General features: G+C 40.6%; 1 protein-coding gene across 1 annotated transcript in view; it reads left to right on the forward strand.

The window, feature by feature from the left end:
- DNAH7 (dynein axonemal heavy chain 7) overlaps positions 1-25,341 on the forward strand; it is a 251,476-nt gene that overhangs the window by 203,957 nt on the left and 22,178 nt on the right. Inside the window, exons 55-57 of the mRNA XM_047084071.1 lie at positions 985-1,146; positions 9,302-9,502; positions 13,643-13,804. Of these exons, the coding sequence (XP_046940027.1) occupies positions 985-1,146; positions 9,302-9,502; positions 13,643-13,804 (525 nt within the window). The remainder of the gene's footprint in view (positions 1-984; positions 1,147-9,301; positions 9,503-13,642; positions 13,805-25,341) is intronic.

Genomic DNA, 25,341 nt, shown 5'->3' on the forward strand with positions numbered 1-25,341 from the left:
ATCTGATCTGTAGTTTATAAAGCTCATCCTAGCCGGTGTGAGGAGAATTTACTTGAGTAGGGCAAAATGGGGGGGGTTGGGGGGGGCCGCTGCTAAAAGGCCAGAAAGAGCAATGGTGGGCCAGAGCGGAAGTGGTGTGGATGCTAGAGGTATTCATTTTAGGTGGGACTCCTCTCCAAATCAACATGATCTTTCCGATCCTTTGAGATCTTCCCAGTTCCTCTCCATTTTTCTTCCCACATTGTACGACTTGATTGTTCTCTGCCATTGTTCTCCATGCATTGTCTTCACTTGCTATCTCCATGTCCAGAAATGGTAGCACCGGGCTCTATTTTGTTTGCTGCTGCTTCTGCCCGCTAGTGTTGATGTAACTGCCCTGGAAAGAAAGAGCTCAAGGAGTCACAGACACTGTTTCCAGAAGCTGCAGATGAATCAGGATATAGTAGAAATGCACTCTGGACACATATTCCCACAGAATCCTTTAAAGAAACTTTAAAAGGGGAATTAGGAGTTAATTTTTTTTTCCCACCGAACTCTATGCAGCAATGAAATTAATTAAAATATAATTATTCAAAGATCTGGAGGGAACAGAAACAAGTTCATCTGTCTGTTCGTAGTTTTCTTTTCAGCTTTGGATTTTAGGAGTTGCTGCAGGACAGCTGGGTCCTTTCATCTCCTGTTTCCTCAGGTTAAAAGTGTTCTTAATATTTTTTCTATCCCTTATGTCAACAATCAAAGACCCTACAGAATTTTCCATTTATTACCATGACTATTTATGACCTGAACTGACTTGCTTTTGATCTCAGTTTTTATAAGATTCTTAATCAGTAAGAATTTTGTAGGGCTGCATATGGTTAGACCGTTGAGGGATTCTACATAATTAAATTTTAACATATTTAGGGTCAACATTTCCTGTAAAAAATAACACTGATTCTTCTTTAAAGGTGTATTGTTACATAATATCTTTGTTATTCTTGTACACAGGGATATGGGGGATCAAAGCTTAGCTCTTTATCCCTTGGTCAAGGCCAAGGGCCCATAGCTATGAAGATGATAGAAAAAGCTGTCAAAGAAGGAACATGGGTTGTTCTTCAGAACTGTCACCTTGCCACTTCTTGGATGCCAACCCTCGAGAAAGTTTGTGAGGTAAAAATGCAAGTTTATTTTTATGAGATTGTATTCCCCCCACATAATTACTGATATACACCGCCATTCAGCGACATGGCTGTTCTCTGGTTCAGAGGGCTACAGGCGAGCTGCATGCCTGGATTACAGGAGAGGTGGGCTCGCACTGGGAACTAGGGGACCAGAGGAGATCATGCAGTCAGGCCTCATCCAGTCCCTCTCAACAGGGACAAGGGCTCATGCAGTGAGTTGGAAATCTCCTTAATCCATAAGAGCAGCCTCAAACATGGGATTAAACCACAGGGCAAATGGACACCAATGTACTTTTCACAGCAGCGGACCAAAGACAACAAAGGAAGCTTTTCAGGGTGAAATTCATGTAGTCACTCTAAACCAAAAGGCTTCGGGATGTAACTTTACTTTACCTGACTTCTCACCTACTTAGCCAGTGACCCTGCCACGGAGGATCAATCTGAATCCAAAGGAGTACTCCCTCCTCGCCCCCCATCCCCCTGTTCTTGCAGCGGGTTAGGGCACTTCCCTCTTCTGGTGGGCAGAAATTCCAGGAAGAAACTCCATGTAGCTCAACTGAGGAACAGAAAACCTGGCACTTGATTTCAACAAACATAGAGAAAATATATTTGATGTAATTACCCACGACTCTGGACCGCCCCTAACTCAGGAGTCCCACGGGTTACTAATTAGTCAAGGTAATGATATAACTTGCACAGTCCAGACATACAATTGAAATGTTAAGGAGCCGGTTGTATTTTTCTTTGTGCCACTTGTCACCATTTTGTCTGTATCTCTTAATGGAATATAAGCACCATGAGAAGAGTGACTTTGTTTTCTTCTCTGCTTCATCTCCAGCACCTTGAATTGTGCCTGGTCCAAAGAGACAGTCCATAAATATTTCCTGAGTCAGTGAATAAATACTGCTTCCCTGCTTAAAACTTTTCCATTGCGTGCAAGACAAAGTTTAAACCCCCATCGTGGCTTACAACACCCTTCCTCGTTGACCTTTGCTTCCTCTCAGTTTTCATCTCTGGCCACTTTGCATCTTGACTTCTATGCTCTAGCCATTTGAAGTTCTTTCACTTTGGTATAGCATACTTTTTCAAGAATGTAGGCCATCCTAATGTTTCCATCTGAAAAACGATTTTTCCTATTATTTGCCTTACCAAGATCTTCTCATCCTTCAGGCCTTACATTAGAGGTTTGATATTTGTGCCTGTTTCCTCGTGGTTCCTCCATCTCTAGGCCATTCTTTTTTTTTTTTTTTTTTTGGTTTCATGGGATTTATTTATTTATTTATTTATTTATCAATATATGAAATTTATTGTCAAATTGGTTTCCATACAACACCCAGTGCTCATCGAAAAGGTGCCCTCCTCAATACCCATCACCCACCCTCCCCTCCCTCCCACCCCCCATCAACCCTCAGTTTGTTCTCAGTTTTTAACAGTCTCTTATGCTTTGGCTCTCTCCCAGTCTAACCTCTTTTTTTTTTCTTTCCCCTCCTCCATGGGTTTCTGTTAAGTTTCTCAGGATCCACATAAGAGTGAAAACATATGGTATCTGTCTTTCTCTGTATGGCTTATTTCACTTAGCATAACACTCTCCAGTTCCATCCACGTTGCTACAAAGGGCCATATTTCATTCTTTCTCATTGCCATGTAGTACTCCATTGTGTATGTAAACCACAATTTCTTTATCCATTCATCAGTTGATGGACATTTAGGCTCTTTCCATCATTTGGCTATTGTTGAGAGTGCTGCTATTAATATTGGGGTACAAGTGCCCCTATGCATCAGTACTCCTGTATCCCTTGGGTAAATTCCTAGCAGTGCTATTGCTGGGTCATAGGGTAGGTCTAGTTTTAATTTTTTGAGGAACTTCCACACTGTTTTCCAGAGTGGCTGCACCAATTTGCATTCCCACCACAGTGCAAGAGGGTTCCTATTTCTCCACATCCTCTCCAGCATCTATAGTCTCCTGATTTGTTCATTTTGGCCACTCTGACTGGCCTGAGGTCATATCTGAGTGTGGTTTTGATTTGTATTTCCCTTATGAGGAGCGACGTTGAGCATCTTTTCATGTGCCCGTTGGCCATCCGGATGTCTTCTTTAGAGAAGTGTCAATTCATGTTTTCTGCCCATTTCTTCACTGGGTTATTTTTTTTCGGGTGTGGAGTTTGGTGAGCTCTTTATAGATTTTGGATACTAGCCCTTTGTCCGATATGTCATTTGCAAATATCTTTTACCATTCCATTGGTTGCCTTTTAGTTTTGTTGGTTGTTTCCTTTGCTGTGCAGAAGCTTTTTATCTTCATAAGGTCCCAGTAGTTCATTTTTTCTTTTAATTCCCTTGCCTTTGGGGTTGTGTCAAGTAAGAAATTGCTATGGCTGAGGTCAGAGAGGTCTTTTCCTGCTTTCTCCTCTAGGGTTTTGATGGTTTCCTGTCTCACATTCAGGTCCTTTATCCATTTTGAGTTTATTTTTGTGAATGGTGTAGGAAAGTGGTCTAGTTTCAATCTTCTGCATGTTGCTGTCCAGTTTTCCCAGCACCGTTTGTTAAAGAGACTGTCTTTTTTCCATTGGATGTTCTTTCCTGCTTTGTCAAAGATTAGTTGGCCATACGTTTGTGGGTCTAGTTCTGGGGTTTCTATTCTATTCCATTGGTCTATGTGTCTGTTTTTGTGCCAATACCATGCTGTCTTGATGATTACAGCTTTGTAGTAGAGGCTAAAGTCTGGGATTGTGATGCCTCCTACTTTGGTCTTCTTCTTCAAAATTACTTTGGCTATTTGGGGCCTTTTGTGGTTCCATATGAATTTTAGGATTGCTTGTTCTAGTTTCAAGAGGAATGCTGGTGCAATTTTGATTGGGATTGCATTGAATGTGTAGATAGCTTTGGGTCGTATTGACATTTTGACAATATTTATTCTTCCAATCCATGAGCATGGAATGTTTTTCCATTTCTTTATATCTTCTTCAATTTCCTTCATAAGATTTCTATAGTTTTCAGCATACAGATCTTTTACATCTTTGGTTAGATTTATCCCTAGGTATTTTATGCTTCTTGGTGCAATTGTGAATGGGATCAGTTTCTTTACTTGTCTTTCTGTTGCTTCATTGTTAGTGTATAAGAATGCAACTGATTTCTGTACATTGATTTTATATCCTGCAACTTTGCTGAATTCATGTATCAGTTCTAGCAGACTTTTGGTGGAGTCTATCGGATTTTCCATGTATAATATCATGTCATCTGCAAAAAGTGAAAGCTTAACTTCATCTTTGCCAATTTTGATGCCTTTGATTTCCTTTTGTTGTCTAATTGCTGATGCTAGAACTTCCAACACTATGTTAAACAACAGCGGTGAGAGTGGACATCCCTGTTGTATTCCTGATCTCAGGGGAAAAGCTCTCAGTTTTTCCCTATTGTGGATGATGTTAGCTGTGGGCTTTTCATAAATGGCTTTTATGATCTTTAAGTATGTTCCTTCTATCCCGACTTTCTCGAGGGTTTTTATTAAGAAAGTTGCTGGATGTTGTCAAATGCCTTTTCTGCATCGATTGACAGGATCATATGGTTCTTATCTTTTCTTTTATTAATGTGATGTATCACGTTGATTGATTTGCGAATGTTGAACCAGCCCTGCATGCCAAGAATGAATCCCACTTGATCATGGTGAATACTTCTTTTTATATGTTGTTGAATTCAATTTGCTAGTATCTTATTGAGAATTTTTGCATCCATATTCATCAGGGATATTGGCCTGTAGTTCTCTTTTTTTACTGGGTCTCTGTCTGGTTTAGGAATCAAAGTAATACTGGCTTCATAGAATGAGTTTGGAAGTTTTCCTTCCCTTTCTATTTTTTGGAATAGCTTGAGAAGGATAGGTATTATCTCTGCTTTAAATGTCTGGTAGAACTCCCCTGGGAAGCCATCTGGTCCTGGACTCTTATTTGTTGGGAGATTTTTGATGACTGATTCAATTTCTTCGCTGGTTATGGGTCTGTTCAAGCTTTCTATTTCCTCCTGATTGAGTTTTGGAAGCGTGTGGCTGTTTAGGAATTTGTCCATTTTTTCCAGGTTGTCCAGTTTGTTGGCATATAATTTTTCATAGTATTCCCTGATAATTGCTTGTATCTCTGAGGGATTGGTTGTAATAATTCCATTTTCATTCATGATTTTATCTATTTGGGTCATCTCCCTTTTCTTTTTGAGAAGCCTGGCTAGAGGTTTATCAATTTTGTTTATTTTTTCAAAAAACCAACTGTTGGTTTTGTTGATCTGCTCTACAGTTTTTTTAGATTCTATATTGTTTATTTCTGCTCTGGTCTTTATTATTTCTCTTCTTCTGCTGGGTTTAGGCTGTCTTTGCTGTTCTGCTTCTATTTCCTTTAGGTGTGCTGTTAGATTTTGTATTTGGGATTTTTCTTGTTTCTTGAGATAGGCCTGGATTGCAATGTATTTTCCTCTCAGGGCTGCCTTCGTTGCGTCCCAAAGCGTTTGGATTGTTGTATTTTCATTTTCATTTGTTTCCATATATTTTTTAATTTCTTCTCTAATTGCCTGGTTGACCCACTCATTCTTTAGTAGGGTGTTCTTTAACCTCCATGCTTTTGGAGGTTTTCCAGACTTTTTCCTGTGGTTGATTTCAAGCTTCATAGCATTGTGGTCTGAAAGTATGCATGGTATGATTTCAGTTCTTGTATACTTATGAAGGGCTGTTTTGTGACCCAGTATGTGATCTATCTTGGAGAATGTTCCATGTGCACTCGAGAAGAAAGTATATTCTGTTGCTTTGGGATGCAGAGTTCTAAATATATCTGTCAAGTCCATCTGATCCAGTGTCTCATTCAGGGCCCTTGTTTCTTTATTGACCGTGTGTCTAGATGATCTATCCATTTCTGTAAGTGGAGTGTTAATGTCCCCTGCAATTACCACATTCTTATCAATAAGGTTGCTTATGTCTGTGAGTAATTGTTTTATATATTTGGGGGCTCCTGTATTCAGCGCATAGACATTTATAATTGTTAGCTCTTCCTGATGGATAGACCCTGTGATTATTATATAATGCCCTTCTTCATCTCTTGTTACAGCCTTTAATTTAAAGTCTAGTTTGTCTGATATAAGTATGGCTACTCCAGCTTTCTTTTGACTTCCAGTAGCATGATAAATGCTCACACTCAATCTGAAGGTGTCCTCAGGTCTAAAATGAGTCTCTTGTAGACAGCAAATAGATGGGTCTTGTTTTTTCATCCATTCTGATACCCTATGTCTTTTGGTTGGCACATTTAGTCCATTTACATTCAGTGTTATTATAGAAAGATATGGGTTTAGAGTCATTGTGATGTCTGTAGGTTTCATGCGTGTAGAGACGTCTCTGTTACTTTGTCTCACAGTATCCCCCTTAGGATCTCTTGTAGGGCTGGTTTAGTGGTGACGAATTCCTTCAGTTTTTGTTTGTTTGGGAAGACCTTTATCTCTCCTTCTATTCTAAATGACAGACTTGCTGGATAAAGGATTCTCGGCTGTATATTTTTTCTGTTCATCACATTGAAGATCTCCTGCCATTCCTTTCTGGCCTGCCAAGTTTCAGTAGAGAGATCAGTCATGAGTCTTACAGGTCTCCCTTTATATGTTAGAGCACGTTTATCCCTAGCTGCTTTCAGAAATTTCTCTTTATCCTTGTATTTTGCCAGTTTCACTATGATATGTCGTGCAGAAGATCGATTCAAGTTATGTCTGAAGGGAGTTCTCTGAGCCTCTTGGATTTCAGTGCCTTTTTCCTTCCACAGATCAGGGAAGTTCTCAGCTATTATTTCTTCAAGTACACATTCAGCACCTTTCCCTTTCTCTTCCTTCTCTGGAATACCAATTATGCGTAGATTATTTCTCTTTAGTGCATCACTTAGTTCTCTAATTTTCCCCTCATACTCCTAGATTTTTTTTATCTCTCTTTTTCTCAGCTTCTCCTTTTTCCATAATTTTATCTTCTAGTTCACCTATTCTCTCCTCTGCCTCTTCAATCCGAGCCATGGTTGTCTCCATTTTATTTTGCAGCTCATTAATAGCATTTTTAGCTCCTCCTGGCTGTTCCTTAGTCCCTTGATCTCTGTAGCAATAGATTCTCTTCTGTCCTTTACACTGTTTTCAAGCCCAGCGATTAATTTTATGACTATTATTCTAAATTCACCTTCTGTTATATTGTTTAAATCATTTTTGATCAGTTCGTTAGCTGTTGTTATTTCCTGGAGATTCTTTTGAGGGGAATTCTTCCGTCATTTTGGATAGTCCCTGGAGTGGTGCAGAACTGCGGGGCACTTCCCCTGTACTGTCTTGAATAACTTGCATTGGTGGGCGGCCCACAGTCAGACCTGATATCTGCCCACTGCTGTGGCCACAGTCAGACTGGTGTGTGCCTTCTCTTCCCCTCTCCTAGGGACGGGATTCACTGTGGGGTGGCGTGGCCCGTCTGGGCTACTTGCACACTGCCAGGCTTGTGGTGCTGGGAATCTGGCGTATTAGCTGGGGTGGGTAGGCAAGGTGCACGGGATCTGGCGTATTAGCTGGGGTGGGTAGGCAGGAGGGGTAGGCTTAGCTCTCTTCTCCTTCGGTGATCTGCTGCGGGAGGGGCCCTGCGGCACCGGGAAGGAGTCAGACCCGCCAGAGGGATGGATCTGCAGAAGCACAGCGTTAGGTGTTTGTGCGGTGCAAGCAAGTTCCCTGGCAGGAACTGGTTCCCTTTGGGATTTTGGCTGGTGGATGGGCGAGGGAGATGGCACTGGCGAGTGCCTTTGTTCCCCGCCAAGCTGAGCTCTGTCGTCCGGGGCTCAACAGCTCTCCCTCCCGTTGTCCTCCAGCCTTCCCGCTCTCCGAACAGAGCTGTTAACTTATGACCTTCCAGATGTTAAGTCCCGCTTGCTGTTCGAACACACTCTGTCCGGCCCCTCCGCTTTTGCCAGCCAGACTCGGGGGCTCTGCTTTGCCGGAGGGCTGCCCCTCTGCCCTGGCTCCCTCCCGCCAGTCCGTGGAGCACGCACCGCCTATCTGCCCTTCCTACCCTCTTCCTTGGGCCTCTTGTCTCTGCTTGACTCCGGAGAATCCGTTCTGCTAGTCTTCTGGTGGTTTTCTGGGTTATTTAGGCAGCTGTGGGTGGAATCTAAGTGATCCGCAGGACGCGGTGAGTTCAGCGTCCTCCTACACCGCCATCTTCCCCTCTAGGCCATTCCTGTTGAACTGTGTCATATATACCCATTAGAATCACGTAAGAGAGAAGAGCTGTCCCTGATGGCTGGCAAACCTAGCCCAAAGTCCCATGAGTCACGTTGCTGAAGTCACTGGGCATAGGGCAGCTGGTACGAGGGAAAAACGTTGCCCTCGCTCTCCACTGTTGTTACTAAAGAACAGAGGCATCTTTGCATCCTTCCTAATTCACCCTCACCCGTTGACCACATGAGTGCTCAAAAATTTTTTTATTGTTAAAGAATTGCAGCTTAAGATACTACTGATATGGACAATCAAAGGAGGTAGCAATAGAGAGCAAGACTGAACAGGAAGGGGGGAACGGCCCATGGTAATCATTCCTAGCCTATACAGCCTTTAAGACAGTGCTAAGTAAGTGTTCTCTTATCCTCCCTTGCACCAACTTGAATATCCCTTTAAGAAAATATAGCTAATAGTGATATTTAATACTTCACCTTTCAAAATGCTCTTTTTTTCTTTTCATCTCACTTGGTTTAATATTGACTGATGTTGCTCATTCTCACAACCTGGCTACAGCAAGAAGAATGGATTATTCTTAATCAGGCTCTTGGGCAGAGAATTATATCTATAAATATTTCAGCACATCAGTTGAGATATGAGATTTTGGGGGGAATGTCTTAGTCTCTATTGCGACCAACTCTAAATTCTATAATACCTCTGCGAACTTTATAGTCCTGTGATTTAAATTTTCAAGAAGGACGGCAACAGTCCGGGCCTTCTCAACGAAGTGTGTTGTTTCAGGGGCAGAATCAGATTTTAAGACCTTTGCCTTGAATTGCAGCAGTAGGCTCTATTTTGTAAAGATGCTTCCTCCCACCTCCAGGCCATCCCATGCACATATGATGTGGAGAGTTTCCTTGGATTTTAGACACCCATTTGTGTCTAATTTTCTTTTTTTGCAGGAGTTAAGCCCAGAATCGACGCATCCAGATTTCCGCATTTGGCTGACAAGTTACCCGTCACCAAACTTCCCCGTGTCCGTACTGCAGAATGGGGTGAAAATGACCAATGAGGCACCGAAAGGTTTACGGGCTAATATCATTCGATCATACCTCATGGACCCGATCTCTGACCCTGAGTTCTTTGGCAGCTGCAAAAAGCCTGTTAGTAATGGCTAAGTCTTGTTACCTCAGCCCTGTGAAGCATTTCAAGTGGCCCCTGGTGATCACGAATGTGTGTGGCTGAGTAAAACTACAAATTAAATAGGCCTCCTGCCCTGCAGTGCGGTTGGTTTTGATTACTGATTATTGACTGTGCTGAAGTCAATTGTATTAATATTTTATTTTAATTTTACCACCAGCCTCATTTCTGCTCAGCTGAGATCTTCTGGGGCGTCATTAATAATGTAGCTCTCTATTGAGAAAGTCAGCTGTAAGCCATTCCCAGTACAAATCTGCAAGGTTGGAGAATCTTGTTTCAGGATATTAACTGAGCCCTGTGCTATTTGGAGCGATATCTTTAAATTAAAACATAAAAATATTTCCTCCATATAACTATAATGAGGACCAAAATGATTTTACTCCTTGATGGATGGGACTCATAAGGGTCTCTTTCAGCGTCACCAGGCAAGCAGGGAAACCGCCCACTGCTTTCATGATTAGAATTCTGCGTGTGAATGTCTGTGACCTAAAATTGTTTCACAGCATTTTACTATAATTAAAAATGGAAGGGTTTTCTTTTTAAGAGGGGTTATGAACCTTGGTAAGTTTCTGCCATTAAAGAGCTCACACTTTTGGTATCGGAATATGTTTTAAGTACACATCAAAAGAAAACATTAAAAATAAGGAAACACTTTCGTTGAAGTCTTGGGTACTAAAATAAAGCAAGAATCTATGTTTAAAACGAAGTCACACCTTAGCCTAAGCTTCTAAGATCTGCTGTAGGAGTAGCTTTCGCATTGATAAGGCCCAGAGGAGAGCAGGTTGCTTGCAGGTAGGTGGTAAGGGTATGTCTGCATGGGATAGGCTGGACAGAAGCCCTTTTGCAAAATCTTACTCCCTTTCTTCTAGATCCAAAGATCTCTCCAGTGGAAGTCACACATATTGGAAGTCTAGGCGTTTATGAAGCACAATCCAAACAAAAAGCCAAATCTCCTCAAGTGCCAAAAGAGTACATCATAATTTTTGCTTTAACTTTTTATATGGAAATAATTTTAAACTTACAGAAAAGTGGCAAGTATAAAAATAGTACAGAGAATACCCCTGTGCCCTGAACCCACATTCACCTCCTGTTAATATAGGTTTTGTGTGTAAGTTAGACATATCACAACCCTTTACTCCTAAATAAATACTTTGATGTATATTTCTTAAGAATAGAGATTATCTTACCCTAGTACCATTATTAGTTTAATGGATTTAGCAAGGATACACTATTTTATCTAATTTACTGTTTGTGTTCCAAATTTGTCTGTTGATTTAGGCGTGTCCCTTAGAGCATCTTCCCTGTTCACTACAGATTGGTCTAGGGTTAGAATTGCATTTAGTCGCCACATCTCTTTGCCTCCTTTTATCTCGAACATTGCCCTAGCCTTTGCCTTGGATGACATTGACGTTTCTGAAGAATTTGTCTCCTCTTGTCTTTTTAATGGAACATTTCTCATTGGGGGCTGATATTTACTCATTATTAGATTCAAGTTATGCATTTTTAGCCAAAACACCACATTAGTGAAATTGTGTCCTCAGAGTATCACACTAGGAGGTGCACGATATCATTTATCCCTCACTGTTGGTATAAATTTGGATCTCCCAGACAGAGTGTTGTCTGATTTCTTCAACGTGTAATTACTGCCTTACCCCTTGCAACTAATCGTCAGGCAGGGAGACATTTCACGGCCATGCCAATATCCTGTTCCTCAGCAACATCCACCCCAGCCCAGATTTAGTAGCCACTGATGTATCTTGCCTGATCAAGTTATTTCCCGTGATAATTCCAACTCCAGCACTCCCGCTGTATTTGACCCCTGCCACTCTAGAGTCCACAACAGCTTTCCCATCTCTCCCTTTACTTATGTGTTTTTGGGATGGACTTGGGAATTCCTTGGGGTTTTTTTGTCCCCCAGTGGTTTACAATGCATTACTATCCTTAAGCCTTTTGCTCAAATTGTTCCAGATTTGGTCAGTGGGAGCACCTGTAAGCTGGCTCCTCTGTACTTTGTTCTAGGTCCCATCATTTATTATTATTATTATTATTATTATTATTATTATTATTGCTGTTGTTATTATTATTACTTAGCTCTCTTACTTTCTGGCACCAGATGCTGCAAGCTCATCCATTGTTCAACCCTGGAACCAGCCATTTTTCTGTGGAGTCCTGGTTCTAGAGACCTAGATCTGGGTGCTACTGCCTTATTTTGGTTCTTGGTCCTTTCAGGGGAGAAAACTTAGAAATATGCATGTACTCTCACACTCACACGCATACACGTATAGACGAGTATATATGTGCATCCAGATAAGTACATGTACACATCCATACTCATTCACATATTCTAGAGGTAATGAGTTTGTAATGTATAGCCAACTTCAGTCCATCCACCCAGGGTTCTTGCTTACTTTTCCTCATTCCATACACGCATGCCACCGCTTCTGTGCTGAGCACCTGGCTCCCACATCATCACACTTGCCAACTTGCTCTGTTCTGTAATGGATCTAAAGTAGTTCCCGAATCCAGACAGCATGTGTCACTTTGCTTTTTCCCACCTCTCTGATTAAACTGATGCTACTTGGGGTTTGTCTCCACTCCCCCTTTGAGTTTATTCCACAGGGGAAACTTCCACCTGCCCTTGGACAAAACTCTGGGCAGCATCACGATTTTTCTGGTTACTGTCAGGTAATGAAATGACCTACAGTCATTTTAACTTGTAAATCCAGCCTGGATTCCAGAATCAGAAAGTGCAATGTAATATGTCAATCAGTACTTAGATTTTATTTAAAATAGAGGCTTCAACTCTCCAGAAACTTACCTAGGACCTGTAGTCAGTCGGCTTCATGCCACTGGGGAGAAGCATGGAGTTGGCATCTTTCTTTTTGTAATGATGGCTGCTGAGCCTGACCACTCAGTTTGGAGCATGTACAACCAACCGCAAGGCAGGGCAGAGTGGAACTTCTGGTCCTGGGCTGCTTTTGCTTGGAGCTCTCTGGGCTTGGCAGGGGTTTAAATCTCAAGTTTTCTCTTGGGAGTCTTTTCATCGGTTCTCCTTGGACTCCCCTTCTGGACTCCTCTGACTGTGACTCCATCAATCAGCTGACTGCTCGTGCCCCCCTCAGCTGTTGGGTCGCGCCATTCACTTCATACAGGCTCTTACTGTCGGGATTTCCTCACCCTGTAACATAAGTCATCTTGACCAAGAAATGCTTAAAGTGGCCCCTGGCTGACATTCTTAATCCAGCGCCCCATCTGCTCATTGGGATCCAGGCTGGGTTGGCCCACTGTTGGAAGCGGGGCTCCGATTTCCCTCTCCTGATCCACTACCCTGTGGCCATAGACTGTTCTACTCTTTCTGTCATAAGTTGTGCACTTTTCCACTCTACCACCGCTGCAAGGAACATGCATCAGCTCTCTGAGCAGCCCCGTTAATTCCTTCTCACTAGCTTGGACTAAGAAGACACATCCCATGCTCCTTTCTCCCTCTGGGATGAGGGCAAGAGGGCTCCCAGCACAGCGGCTGCTCTTTCCAAGGAAATCTTTACCAATTCTCTCTCAAGCTCTATTTTGACCATTTTGTAACAGTCTTGTGGAGGGTGCATCATACTTTCTGATTTCTGATTCAAGGCTGGCTTTGCCATTGAAAGTAACTGTAAGCCTTCTTCTTGCCTCAGAGTAACTAGAAAAGTCATGAAGCTGTCCAAAGTTTCAATCCGGAAGTCCTTCTTGTAGAGCTGCTTAATCGGTTTGAACTGTCTTCTTTGAAATATCTCCATGGTGGTCTGGGATCACCCATTTAGAATTAATTTTTCTTACCTCATGATGTTTCAGTTGGAACCTCCAGAATCCTATACGGTTACATTAAATAGACAAGCTTACTGTACTCCCTAAAACCTGGTGCTCATAGCTGTGTCTGTCAACTGGACAGGTGTACAAATGAGCATATTTTTGCCTAAATAGCCTATGGTAGTTAATTCTGTTTTAGTATACTTTGGGGTGGATATACTTATAAACAAAAAGAATTAATTTCATTTAAAAATATGGTAGGTATAATGTAACATGGGGGGGGGAACGTCATGTGGCACCGTTTCTTCTCGTTACAGGAAGAATTCAAGAAATTACTTTATGGCCTCTGCTTCTTTCATGCTTTGGTCCAAGAGAGACGGAAATTTGGACCCCTGGGGTGGAATATTCCTTATGAGTTCAATGAGACTGACCTAAGAATAAGTGTACAGCAACTCCACATGTTCCTGAACCAGTATGAGGTACCGTAAAAAGCACAGCAAGGATGTCACCTATTTTGCCCTCTATCATGTTGTGAGTGTTTGTAATAGTAAGCGGGGAATTCTGATTAATTCACACCCTTATAAAATAAATAGCAGAATATTTCCCAACCGCTTATTAGGTAGTACTTGGTTATGACAGGCTATCATAACGCTAGAGTAGGTAGTTAGGACATTTGGTATGCCCAGTAGGAACCTATATTTTATCATTTATTTTTGACATGTACACACCTGTAGGAATCTGCGAAGTGATCGTGTTATATTGAAAAGGATTTGAGAAGAACATACATCAACCAGGCTCCAAAATGAAAATACAGATGAATTTCCTTCTGTTCTGGAGCGTGACTTTATTTTAAGGGAAATTTTACTGTGCTATTATTGTAGAATTTGAGCCGTTTGTCAGGAGGAAACAAATTCTTTAGGTCATTGATGTTTACCTGAGGTGTGCAGATTTTGAGAGGAAGCCAAATGGCTTCATATCATATCAACCACATTTCAGCCCCTACAGTTCTCTCTCTGTCTGTCTGTCTGCCTCTCTCTCTCTCTCTCTCTCTTTCACACACACACACACGCACGCACGCACACACACACACACACACACACACACATCTCTCTCTCTCTCTCTTTCACACACACACTACCCATATTATCTTTTTGCTACTTGACTATCAGTTGGCTTTTTAACATGTTTGCAACTCTGAAGCACTGCTTGTTAAACCAATCCAAGTGTCCTGCAAGATATGAAGTTTTTTGAGGCAAATTCCTCCAAGTTTAGTTAAAAGTTTGTTCAAAATTAGTTGGAAAATTTTAGATCAATCAATCTCAAAGTATCAAAAAAACTGACTTTGTGAAACTTTTAGTAACTTGGGATTATTTTTTTTTAATTTTTTTTTCAACGTTTATTTATTTGTGGGACAGAGAGAGACAGAGCATGAACGGGGGAGGGGCAGAGAGAGAGGGAGACACAGAATCGGAAACAGGCTCCAGGCTCTGAGCCATCAGCCCAGAGCCTGACGCGGGGCTCGAACTCACGGACCGCGAGATCGTGACCTGGCTGAAGTCGGACGCTCAACCGACTGCACCACCCAGGCGCCCCTATTTTTTAAAAACCTATAAACAGGAAGGTATTGAATTCTGTCTCTACAAAAGCAAAGAAAAAACAAAGAGCTCACATGACATATCTAAACTTAGGTGAAGGATCTTTGATCTGTGTTTCATTGGACAGATTCCTATTCTGTACTCAAATGAAATGAGTTGAGAGGCCTTTACTTTGCAGCAATTTAAAATTGGGAAAGCATTTAAAAAGAAGCATGAATTTGATGAATTTCTGTCTTGTAGGAATATTTATATATAAAAAAGATACTAAGAATGGAGACCAAAATACAGTGATACAGTGCCTGCAGAAGTATTTGAACTAAGATAATTATACTTTTCAATACAAAAAATAAGAAGGAGGGGGCTCTCTCTAGTTCATTTAGCAATTTGTTCAAGCATCTGTAGCAATTTGTTCAAGCACCTGTAGAGTATATCCTAACTTAAAATATGATAGTCACTAGTGAAGAGTCAGTTAAAAATGGCAGCAATTTAAAATTTAGTAACCATTAAGTGAAGCTCTGTAGAATAGTATAGAGATTAAAAGCAATGAGACCATATTGAAAATTACATTCTTTGGGAAACTATCAGAGATGTTATCTGAAACAGATGTATCTAAGAAGTTAAAGTGTGTGAATATATAGCAAGAAAAGTATGTTCTGCATATACTCTCAGGATAATCATAATTTTTTTTTGCTTCCATTTCCTAATTATTTTCAGAAATAATCTTACTTTGAAAACAATGTTTGAGTAGAACTACTCAGGGGCCTACCAGTACACTAAACTAGATTTGCCAATATACCGTTTTTTAATTATATAATACTAATTCTCTAATGCCCATGATCACTCTCAAAGTGTTCCAGTTTGGACAGTAGTATATTTGGTCACCTTAACTGTTTAAAGATGGAGACATAAACAAGGAGGTAAGCAACTCGGCTGGATGTGATTAGGTTCCTACAGAGGAAGAGGTACCCAGGACTGAGTGCATAGAGGTTTTCAGGGTGAAGGAACCATAAAAGATTCTAAAAAGGGTCAAATAAGTGAAAAGGTTTGGTTAATGAGATAAGGGATCTGGAGCATACTTACATGAAATGCTAACTGATTTGGGAGTTATTCTATTATTATTGGTGTGCTTTTAGAAGAATATTTGCATTTTAGAAAATCACTTACCTGGAGCTACCAGAAACTGGAAAAGGCAGAGAAGGATCCTCTTAGAAGCTTTGAAGGAGCATGGCTTTGCCAACACCTTGATTTCAAACTTCTAGCCTCCAGAACTATCAGACAATAAATTTCTCTTATTTTAAGCCAACTGTCAGCAGCCCCAGGAAACTAATGCAGGAGACCATCACGATGACCCAGGCAAGAAACGATAAGAGTTTAAATTAAAGCATTTGAGCTAGGATGAGGAACATTGTAGAGATACAATAGATATGTAGGAAAAAGGGTTGAAATGACTTAGATATTAAATGGCAAAGGGAGAAGAAGTCTTGATTGATGTTAATTTTCTGGTCTGGATAGGTGGAGGTACCTTTCATTAATCCAGACAGGGAGTAGTCCCAGGAAGTTAATAGGTATACAGCAGGTGGGTTAGTGGAATGGGGATGGTGAAAGGGGTAATTAATTCATTCTCTTAAATTTTATACATCCTGGAAGTATATCTACTAAGCTCTTGGCATACAGATATAAACCCCAAGAGAAGAAAGTGAACAAAATCCAGAAATTTATGAATTGGTAAAGTGTTAAGAGAAACCTGAGAATACTTGAGATTTCAAAGGGAGGTCTTGTAACCTAAGAAGAGAACTAAGGACTGTTGGTGAGCACCCAAAATCAATGGTTGGAGAGAAAACAGATCAAGGTGTAGGGAAAACTTTGGAAAAGCAACAGAATAGGGAATGATTATCTTACGGAATACTACTGTTCCCCTTCCCCATTTTCTTTTCTCTGGCTGCATCAAAATAATAGAACCACCTTCCACCCAAACTCAAGCTAGAAATCTGGGAGTCATTGGCACTCAGTTATTCCTTATCCCTCCTTAAGCACGCCCTACCTCCCTCCACTCCCCTCCTTCCTGCTCTACCCCATGCCCTAAAAACAGACCCCTTTTATCCATGGTTTGCGTTCCTCAATTTTAGTCACCTGCGGTCTAGTGCGGTCTGGAAGCAGATGATCCTCTTCCGACATATTATCAGCAGGTCAGTAGTAGCCTAATGCTATGTCACAATGCCTACATCATTCATCCTACTTCATTTTGTCATGTAAGCATTTTATCATCTCACATCATTACAAGAGGAAGGGTGAATACAGTGCTATATTTTGAAAGAGACCACATTCACTTGACTTTTATTATAGTATATTGTTCTAATTGTTCTATTTCATTATTAGTTATTATGAGTTGTTGTTAGTCTCTTACTGTGCCTAATTTATAAATTAAACTTTGTCATCAGTATGTATATATAGGACAAAACAGCCCTCTGTGGTTTCAAGCATCCAGTGGGTACCTGGCAACACCTCTTCCAAGGATAAGGTGGGGCGGGGGTTCTGCTATACTGCATGCCCACAGTCTACTTGCTTTTCTGTCTGCGTGATGTGCTCGTTCACATCTCTGAGCCTTGGCATATATTTTCCTTTGCTCTGAGTGCGCTTTCCTATGCCCAATCTTTGTCTACTTTTGGGAGTGTTTCTTGAATAACCATCTCAGACTCAGGAGCCAAGTGTGCCTCCCTGTTGGCACTTTTCTACATGCCATTTTGGCTGAGGGTCACTTTGTCCAGCATTGTGTCAAGAATCCTTATCATTGTAGGTGAGCATATATAAAATCAGGAGATGATTCCATATTTTTTTTGGCCCTTCATGATCTACTGTTATCCTTTCCCTGACATACTCTAGCCGAATAGCCAGAAACATGGGTACCCACTGCCATTTTGCTCTGGTAGCCTTGACAGAGCTGGTGATACACGTAGGACACTGGGAACTACAAAATTTTGCTCAGAAGAGGAACACGTTTTGTCCGATTGTAAGCCACTAGACTGTATGGTGACTTTGATTTGTTTACCCTTTTTTCCTTAGTGCCTAAATATGTATATGTGGTATATGGCTCAGTGTCTGTTTTATAAATGAATCACAATGAGTGGAAAGATCTTTAAGCTCTCAGTAAGAATGGCAACACTACTACCATTAGAAATTTAGCATCGTAATTGTAGCATTTAAAATGAATAGGCTGGGGCGCCTGGGTGGCTCAGTCAATTAGGCACCCAACTTGGTTTCAGCTCAGGTCATGAACTCATAGTTTTGTGAGTTCAAGCCTCACATTGGACTCTGTGCTGGTAGTACTGAGCCTCCTTGATATTGTCTCTTTCTCCCTCTCCCTCTGCCCCTCTCCAACTCATGCTGTCTCTCTCTCAGAAATAAATAAGCTTTTAAAAATTTTTTTTAAAATTAAATGAATAGGAAATGGGAGAAGTATTCAATAATTTATGATAGAATAATTGATTATTTGCTACTTGGAAAAAAATTAAGTTAGATTATTTATACGGTGTAATTCTTGTTGGATTAAAGACAGGAAACAAAAATTAAACTGTAAAAGGTACGTGTAATCTACTTGGCAGATGGACAACTACTTTGTTTTTCTTGATTTGGTAGGGGTGTGTGTGTGTGTGTGTGTGTGTGTGTGTGTGTGTGTGTAAGGCCCACCCCTCTCTCTCTCACCCTACTCTTACCGCAAAGCAACTAATTTTCCAGCTTAGGACATATCTGCACAGAAGTTTTCCTATACACGTGTAGATACATATATACATAAGCACAACATATACACAAGCTTTTTTTCTCAAAAACATAATTATATTTGCATACTCACTTTCAGCTTGCTTTTTTCATTCTGAAAATATTGTGGACAACTTCCAAAGTAGAGATGTTTGGGTTTTTTTTTTAAAGTTTATTTATTTTGAGAGAGAGCGCACAAGTCGGGAGGAGCAGAGAGAAAGAGAGAGGGAGAGAGAGAATCCCAATCAGGCTCCACACTGTCAGTGCAAAGTCTGATGTGGGGCTCAAATTCACAAACTGCTCGATCGTGACCTGTGCCATAGTCAGCCCTTAACCAACTGAGCCACCCAGGTGCCCCAATAGAGATCCTTGTTTAATGGCTGCTTATATAGCATTTGTCTTTGTTGACTACTAGAATTTTATTTCCTTTTTATTTTTTGCTGATAAGCAATGCTAAAATGGACGACTTTGTGTTCACCTTTGCATACAAGTTGCTGACTTTAGGGTTTGTTTCCATGTACACTGTCTCCCCATTCATGATCTCAACCCTCATAACAATAGGCCCAGAAGCAACTGCCATCATTTCTGCAACCCCAACCAGGGTGCTCAGGCACCTGGGAAAATGCACACCCCAATGTGATTGGCCCTGGTTGTGATCAAGCTGCTGAGAGAAACAACATCTTCCCCATTAGCTGTCAGGCATGTTGACAGGTTTAACCCTTTTGACATAAACCAAACTCTTCCCTTCTAGACTTCATCTTATGTCTGCATCAGGAAGCCCTCACAGGGGCCAGGTGGTTCACCTTTGGTCTACCTCATTCACTATCTATTTACTTTGTCAATGAGTTTTCTTGCTACGTTTCATTTTTATGAGGTGGGGACCTGTCAACAAGGTAAGTCCAAGTAGTGCATACATCTCATCAAACTCCCCTCACAAGAAGGACAAAAACATGCTGGACTTCTCCTTCCTGGTTCTGTTTATTTCTCTACAAGGTCTTGGTCACTGAAACCTGTTCTCCTGAATTCTCTGCCTTCTGTTCCACTTCTAAAAAATAACAAGTCTCATAATTTCCAACCTCTAATTTGATAAATTTCCCCTCTCTAACCCCTACTAGCTACTCTTCCTTAGTGCTGTTATTTCTATTGAAGAGATTCCTCAAAGTGGGATCCCAGGAATGTGGAATAGATACTCTAACTTTTAACAGATAATGGCAAGAAGGGCCTGAAAGAACAAAGAGGATGAAATAATCCCAAAGTAAAAGATTGCTATCTTCTAAAACCTTGCTTATCAACAATAGCCAAACCAGGAAGAGAGCCCAAATGTCCATTGACTAATGAATGGAGAAGATGTTGATCTTGAAGGGGCAGAAGCCAAGATGGTGGAGCAGCGTGGAAGTTCTCTGCTTCTCTCATCCCTAAAATGCATCTAGGTCATCAACAAACCATTTTGCACACCTAGAAAATTGATCTAAGGATTAACACAACAACCTGTGTAACTTGAGCCACAGAACTCGGTGGGTACACAGTGTGGAGAGGTGAACTGGGGTAGAGAGAAGCTGTAGAGGGTAGGGAGCTGATTTTGTTTGCAGAGAGAGGTCAGAGACAGGGGTGAGAGTACAAGAACAGCACTCCCCCTAAAAGCAGCTAGAGAGAGAGAAAGAGTGGAAACATGCACAAGGGTCTGAATGAGAAAGGGAGAGGGGGTGGGTTTCAATAGTATTAGGACTCTATAAACAGGGGAGTGAAAGGTCATAAATTCTGCAGCTCGATACTTGGCGGTGCTCTGATGGGAAGGGTGATTCCCCAGGAGCAATGAGGTGAGGTCCAAGGGGTCCTCGGGCCACCCAGGGAGAGATGGTTCCCCTACCAGGAGGACATTTGGTAGAGGCCATGCAGCATCCCCACGGGAAAAGGTCCCAGGTGGACCCTGAAGAACAGCAATGTTTGCTGGTGTTAGACAAGGTCACTAGGATGTGATGAAGCCTGGTACCTGTTATGTGTTGGGATTTACCATAGTCCCTGAACTGCTGCTGCTACACCATCACATGAACTTTCTCTGGGACAGGCTGGCACCTGGACACAGTCTCTGGGCCTCCGTAGCAGCACAGTCTCATGAGCATTCCCAGGGGCAAGCCAGCACCCAGCCATTGCTCGGCAAGACCCTCTGCCAGAGGGTTGATGCAGGCCCACGCCTCAGGACCCTCAGAAGTGAGGGGTTTGGAAACACAGCCCTGTCAAGATAAAATTTTGGAGAGATGCCACCTGGCAAGCTGATGGGTTGGTCACGGATAGTATAGAAGCGGGGAGTGGACAGAAGCGAAGACAAAGGAGGGGTGCCTGATGGCCGGTCGGTAAGAGCATGGAGTTCTGATGCTGGACACTGGGAAGCTGGGTGACCCCGTTTGCACCTCTCCTGTGCCTGCAGATACACTGATCTGCCCCGGTAAGCTAAGCAGCACCACCTGGTGGAGAACAAGAGTTGTTACACCAAGCCCCATCCAACTGCGCCAACCAAGCCCTAGAGGACCACCACAAGTCTCTCCCCCTGCTTAGTATATGGACTATAAAGTGCTTAATAATTTGACTTCTACAGGAAACTGGATGTAATTTCATTCAGATTTCATTCTGTTCACTGGTTCAACATTTTTTTTTCTCTTTTTCTTGGATACAGAAAAATTATTTTTATTTTCTTTTTAGATATATATTTTTAAATTTTTATTATATTTTTTAATTTTTTTGGTAAGTTTTTTAGTCTATTTTACTTTCTTTTTATTTTATTCTATTGTATACATTTTTTTAATTTTTAAATGTTTTCTTGTTTTTTTCTTTTTCTTTTTCTTTTTTTTCTTTTCTTTCCCTTTTTTCTCTATTCTATCAAGCTTGTTTCAACAACCAGGCCAAAACACACTTAGGATCTAGCTTTCATTATTCGATTTTTTGTGTTGTTTCTAATTTTTAATTTTATTATTTCTCTGCCTCCAAAATGAAAAAAAGAAGCAATTCACCCCCCCAAAAAAGAACAGGAAGAAATGACAGCCAGGGACTTAATAATCACAAACATAAAGAAACTCATTGACAATAATACCATAATAGTAGGGTACTTTGACACCCCACTTACAGTAGTGGACACATCATCTAAACAAAAAATAAACAAGGAAACAATGGCTTTGAATGACACACTGGACCAAATGGACTTAACAGATATATTCAGAACATTTCATCCTAAAGCAATGGAATACATTCTTCTCAAGTGCACATGGAGCATTCTCCAGAACAGATCACATACTGGGACACAAATCAGCCCTCCACAAGTACAAAAAGATTGAGATCATACCGTGCATAGTTTCAGACCACAACACTATGAAACTCGAAATCAACCAAAAGAAAAATTTGGAAAGACAATGAATACTTGGAGATTAAAGAAAATCCTAAAGAATGAATGGGTTAACTAAGAAGTTAAAGAGGAAATTAAAAAGTACATGGAAACCAATGAAAATGATAACACCACAGCCCAAAACCTCAGGGATGCAGCCAAAAGCAGTCATAAGAGGGAAGTATATAGCAATCCAGACCTTCCTAAAAAAGGAAGAAAGGTCTCAGATACACAACTTAACTTTATACCTTAAAGAGCTGGAAAAAGAACAGCAAATAAAACCCAAAATAAACAGAAGACAGGAAATAATAACATTACAGCAGAAATCAATGCTATAGAAACCAAAAACAAAACAAAACAGTAGAACAGATCAATGAAACCAGGGGCTAGTACTTCGAAAGAATTAACAAAATTGATGAACCCCTGGTTAGTTTGATCAAAAAGAAAAAGAAAAGGACCCAAATAAATAAAATCAAGAATGAAAGAGGAAAGATCACAACCAACACTGCAGAAATACAAATGATAATAAGAGATGTTATGAGCAATTACATGCCAATAAATTGGGCAATCTGGAAGAAATGGACAAATTCCTAGAAACAAACTACCAAAACTCAAACAGGAAGAAACAGAAAATTTGAACAGACACATAACCAGTAAAGAAATTGAATTAGTAATCAAAAATCTACCCCCCCCCCAAAAAAAAGAGTCCAAGGTTGGATGGCTTTCCAGGGAATTCTACCAAACATTTAAAAAGAGTTAACACCTATCCTTATGAAGCTGTGACAAAAGATAGCAATGGAAGGAAAACTTCCAAACTCATTCTACAAGGCAAGGCCAGCATTACCTTGATTCCAAAACCAGAGACCCCAATAGAAAAGAGAACTACAGACCAATTTCCCTGATGAACATGGATGCAAAAATTCTCAACAAGATACTAGCAAACCATATCCAACAATACATTAAAAGAATTATTCACCACAATCTAGTGTGATGTATACCTGGGGTTCAGGGTGGGTTCAATATCTGCAAATCAATCCAAGTGACACATCACATTAATAAAAGAAAGGACAAGAACCACATGATCCTCTCAATAGATGCAGAGAAAGCATTTGACAAAATGCAGCATCGTTTATTGATAAAATCCCTCAAGAAAGTAGGGATAGAAATATCATACCTCAAGATCATAAAAGCCATGTATGAAAGACCCACCGTTAATATCATCCTCAATGGGGAAAAACTGAGAGCTTTTCCCCCTAAGGTCAGGAACATTACAGGGATTTCCACTCTCACCATTGTTATTCAACATAGTATTGGAAGTCCCAGCCTCAGCAATCAGCACAAAGAAATGAAAGGCATCCAAATCGGCAAGGAAGATGTTAAACCTTCACTCTTTAGAGATGGTATAATACTCTACATGGGAAACTCAAAAGATTCTACCAAAAAACTAGAACTGATCCATGAATTCAGCAAAGTCACAGGATATGAAATCTTTGCAGATATTGGTTGCATTCCTATACAACTATAATGAAGCAGCAGAAAGAGAAATCAAGGAATCGATCCCATTTATGATTGCACCAAAAACCATAAAATACCTAGGAATAAACCTAACCAAATAGGTGAAAAATCTATACACTGAAAAGAATAGAAAGCTTATGAAAGAAATTGAAGAAGACACACACAAAAAAGGAAAAAGATTCCATGCTCCTGGATAAGAAGAACAAATTTTGTTAAAATGCCGATACTACCCAAAGCAATCTGCATATTCAATGCAATCCCTATCAAAATAACACCAGCATTCTTCACAAAGCTAGAACAAATAATCCTAAAATTAGTATGGAACCAGAAAAGACCCCAAATACCCAAAACAATCCTGAATTTGAAGATTTGAGGATATGCTACAAAGCTGTAATCATCAAGAAAGTATGGCACAAAAACAGACACTTAGATCAATGGAACAGAATAGAGAACCCAGAAATGGCCCACAAACATATGGCCAACTAGTCTTTGACAAAGCAGGAAAGAATAGCCAATGGAATAAAGACAGTCTCTTCAGCAAAGGTATTGGGAAAATTGAACAATAACATGCAGAAGGTTGAACCTGGACCATACACATAATACACACCATACACAAAAATAGAATGGATGAAAGACCTAAACCTAAGACAGGAAGCCATCAAAATCCTCGAAGAGAAAACAGGCAAATACCTCTTTGACCTCAGCCGCAGCAACTTCTTACTCATCACGTCTCTGGAGGCAAGGGAAACAAAAGCAAAAATGAACTATTGGGACCTCATCAAGATGAAAAGCTGCACAGCGAAGGATACAATCAGCAAAACTAAAAGGCAACCAACAGAATGGGAGAAGATATTTGCAAATGTCAATCAGATAAAGGGTTAGTATCTAAAATCTATGAAGAACTTATCAAACTCAACACCCAAAAAACAAATAATCCAGTGACGAAATGGGCAAAAGACATGAATAGATACTTTTCCAAAGAAGACATCCAGATGGCCAACAGACACATGAAAAAATGCTCAACATCACTCATCATCAGGGAAATACAAATCAAATCCACAATGAGATACTACCTCACACCAGTCAAAATGGCTAAAATCAATAACCCAGGAAACAACAGATGTTGGTGAGGATGCAGAGAAAGAGGAACACTTTCACACTGCTGGTGGGAATCCAAATTGGTGCAGCCAATGGAAAACACTGGAGATAAATCATTGGAATCTGCTTCTAAAATCATTGTACTATACACTAACTAACTTAGATGTAAATTTTTAAAACATTTAAAAAAAATTTTTAAAAAGTCTGTATATGCAATGGAATATTACTCAGCCTTCAAAAAGAATGACATTTTGCCATTTCCAATGATGTGGATAGAAATAGAGTGTATTACACTAAGCAAAATATGTCAGAGAAAGACAAATGCCATGTGATTTCACTCATATGTGGAATTTAAGAAACAAAACACATGAACATATGGAAAGGGGGTGCAAAAAGAAGAGAGGGAAAGAAACCATAAGAGACTCTTAGTGATAGAGAACAAACAGGGTTGCTGTTCCTCAAGGTTGCTGAGGGGAGATCGGTGAGAGATAGGCTAGATGGGTGACGGGTACTAAGAAGGGTACTTGTGATGAGCACTGGGCATTGTATGTAAGTGATGAATCACCGAATTCTACTCCAGAAACGAATATTGCACTGTTTGTTAACCAACCAGAATTTAAATTGAATAAACAAAAAAACACATTGCTATATCAAAAATACCATAAACAATTAAACATCTTAA

This window comes from Lynx rufus, unplaced genomic scaffold (assembly GCF_022079265.1).
Source record: "Lynx rufus isolate CCGP_SWC_20201006 ecotype Redwood Valley unplaced genomic scaffold, mLynRuf1.p SCAF_2, whole genome shotgun sequence".
NCBI classification, from domain to species: Eukaryota; Metazoa; Chordata; class Mammalia; order Carnivora; family Felidae; genus Lynx; species Lynx rufus.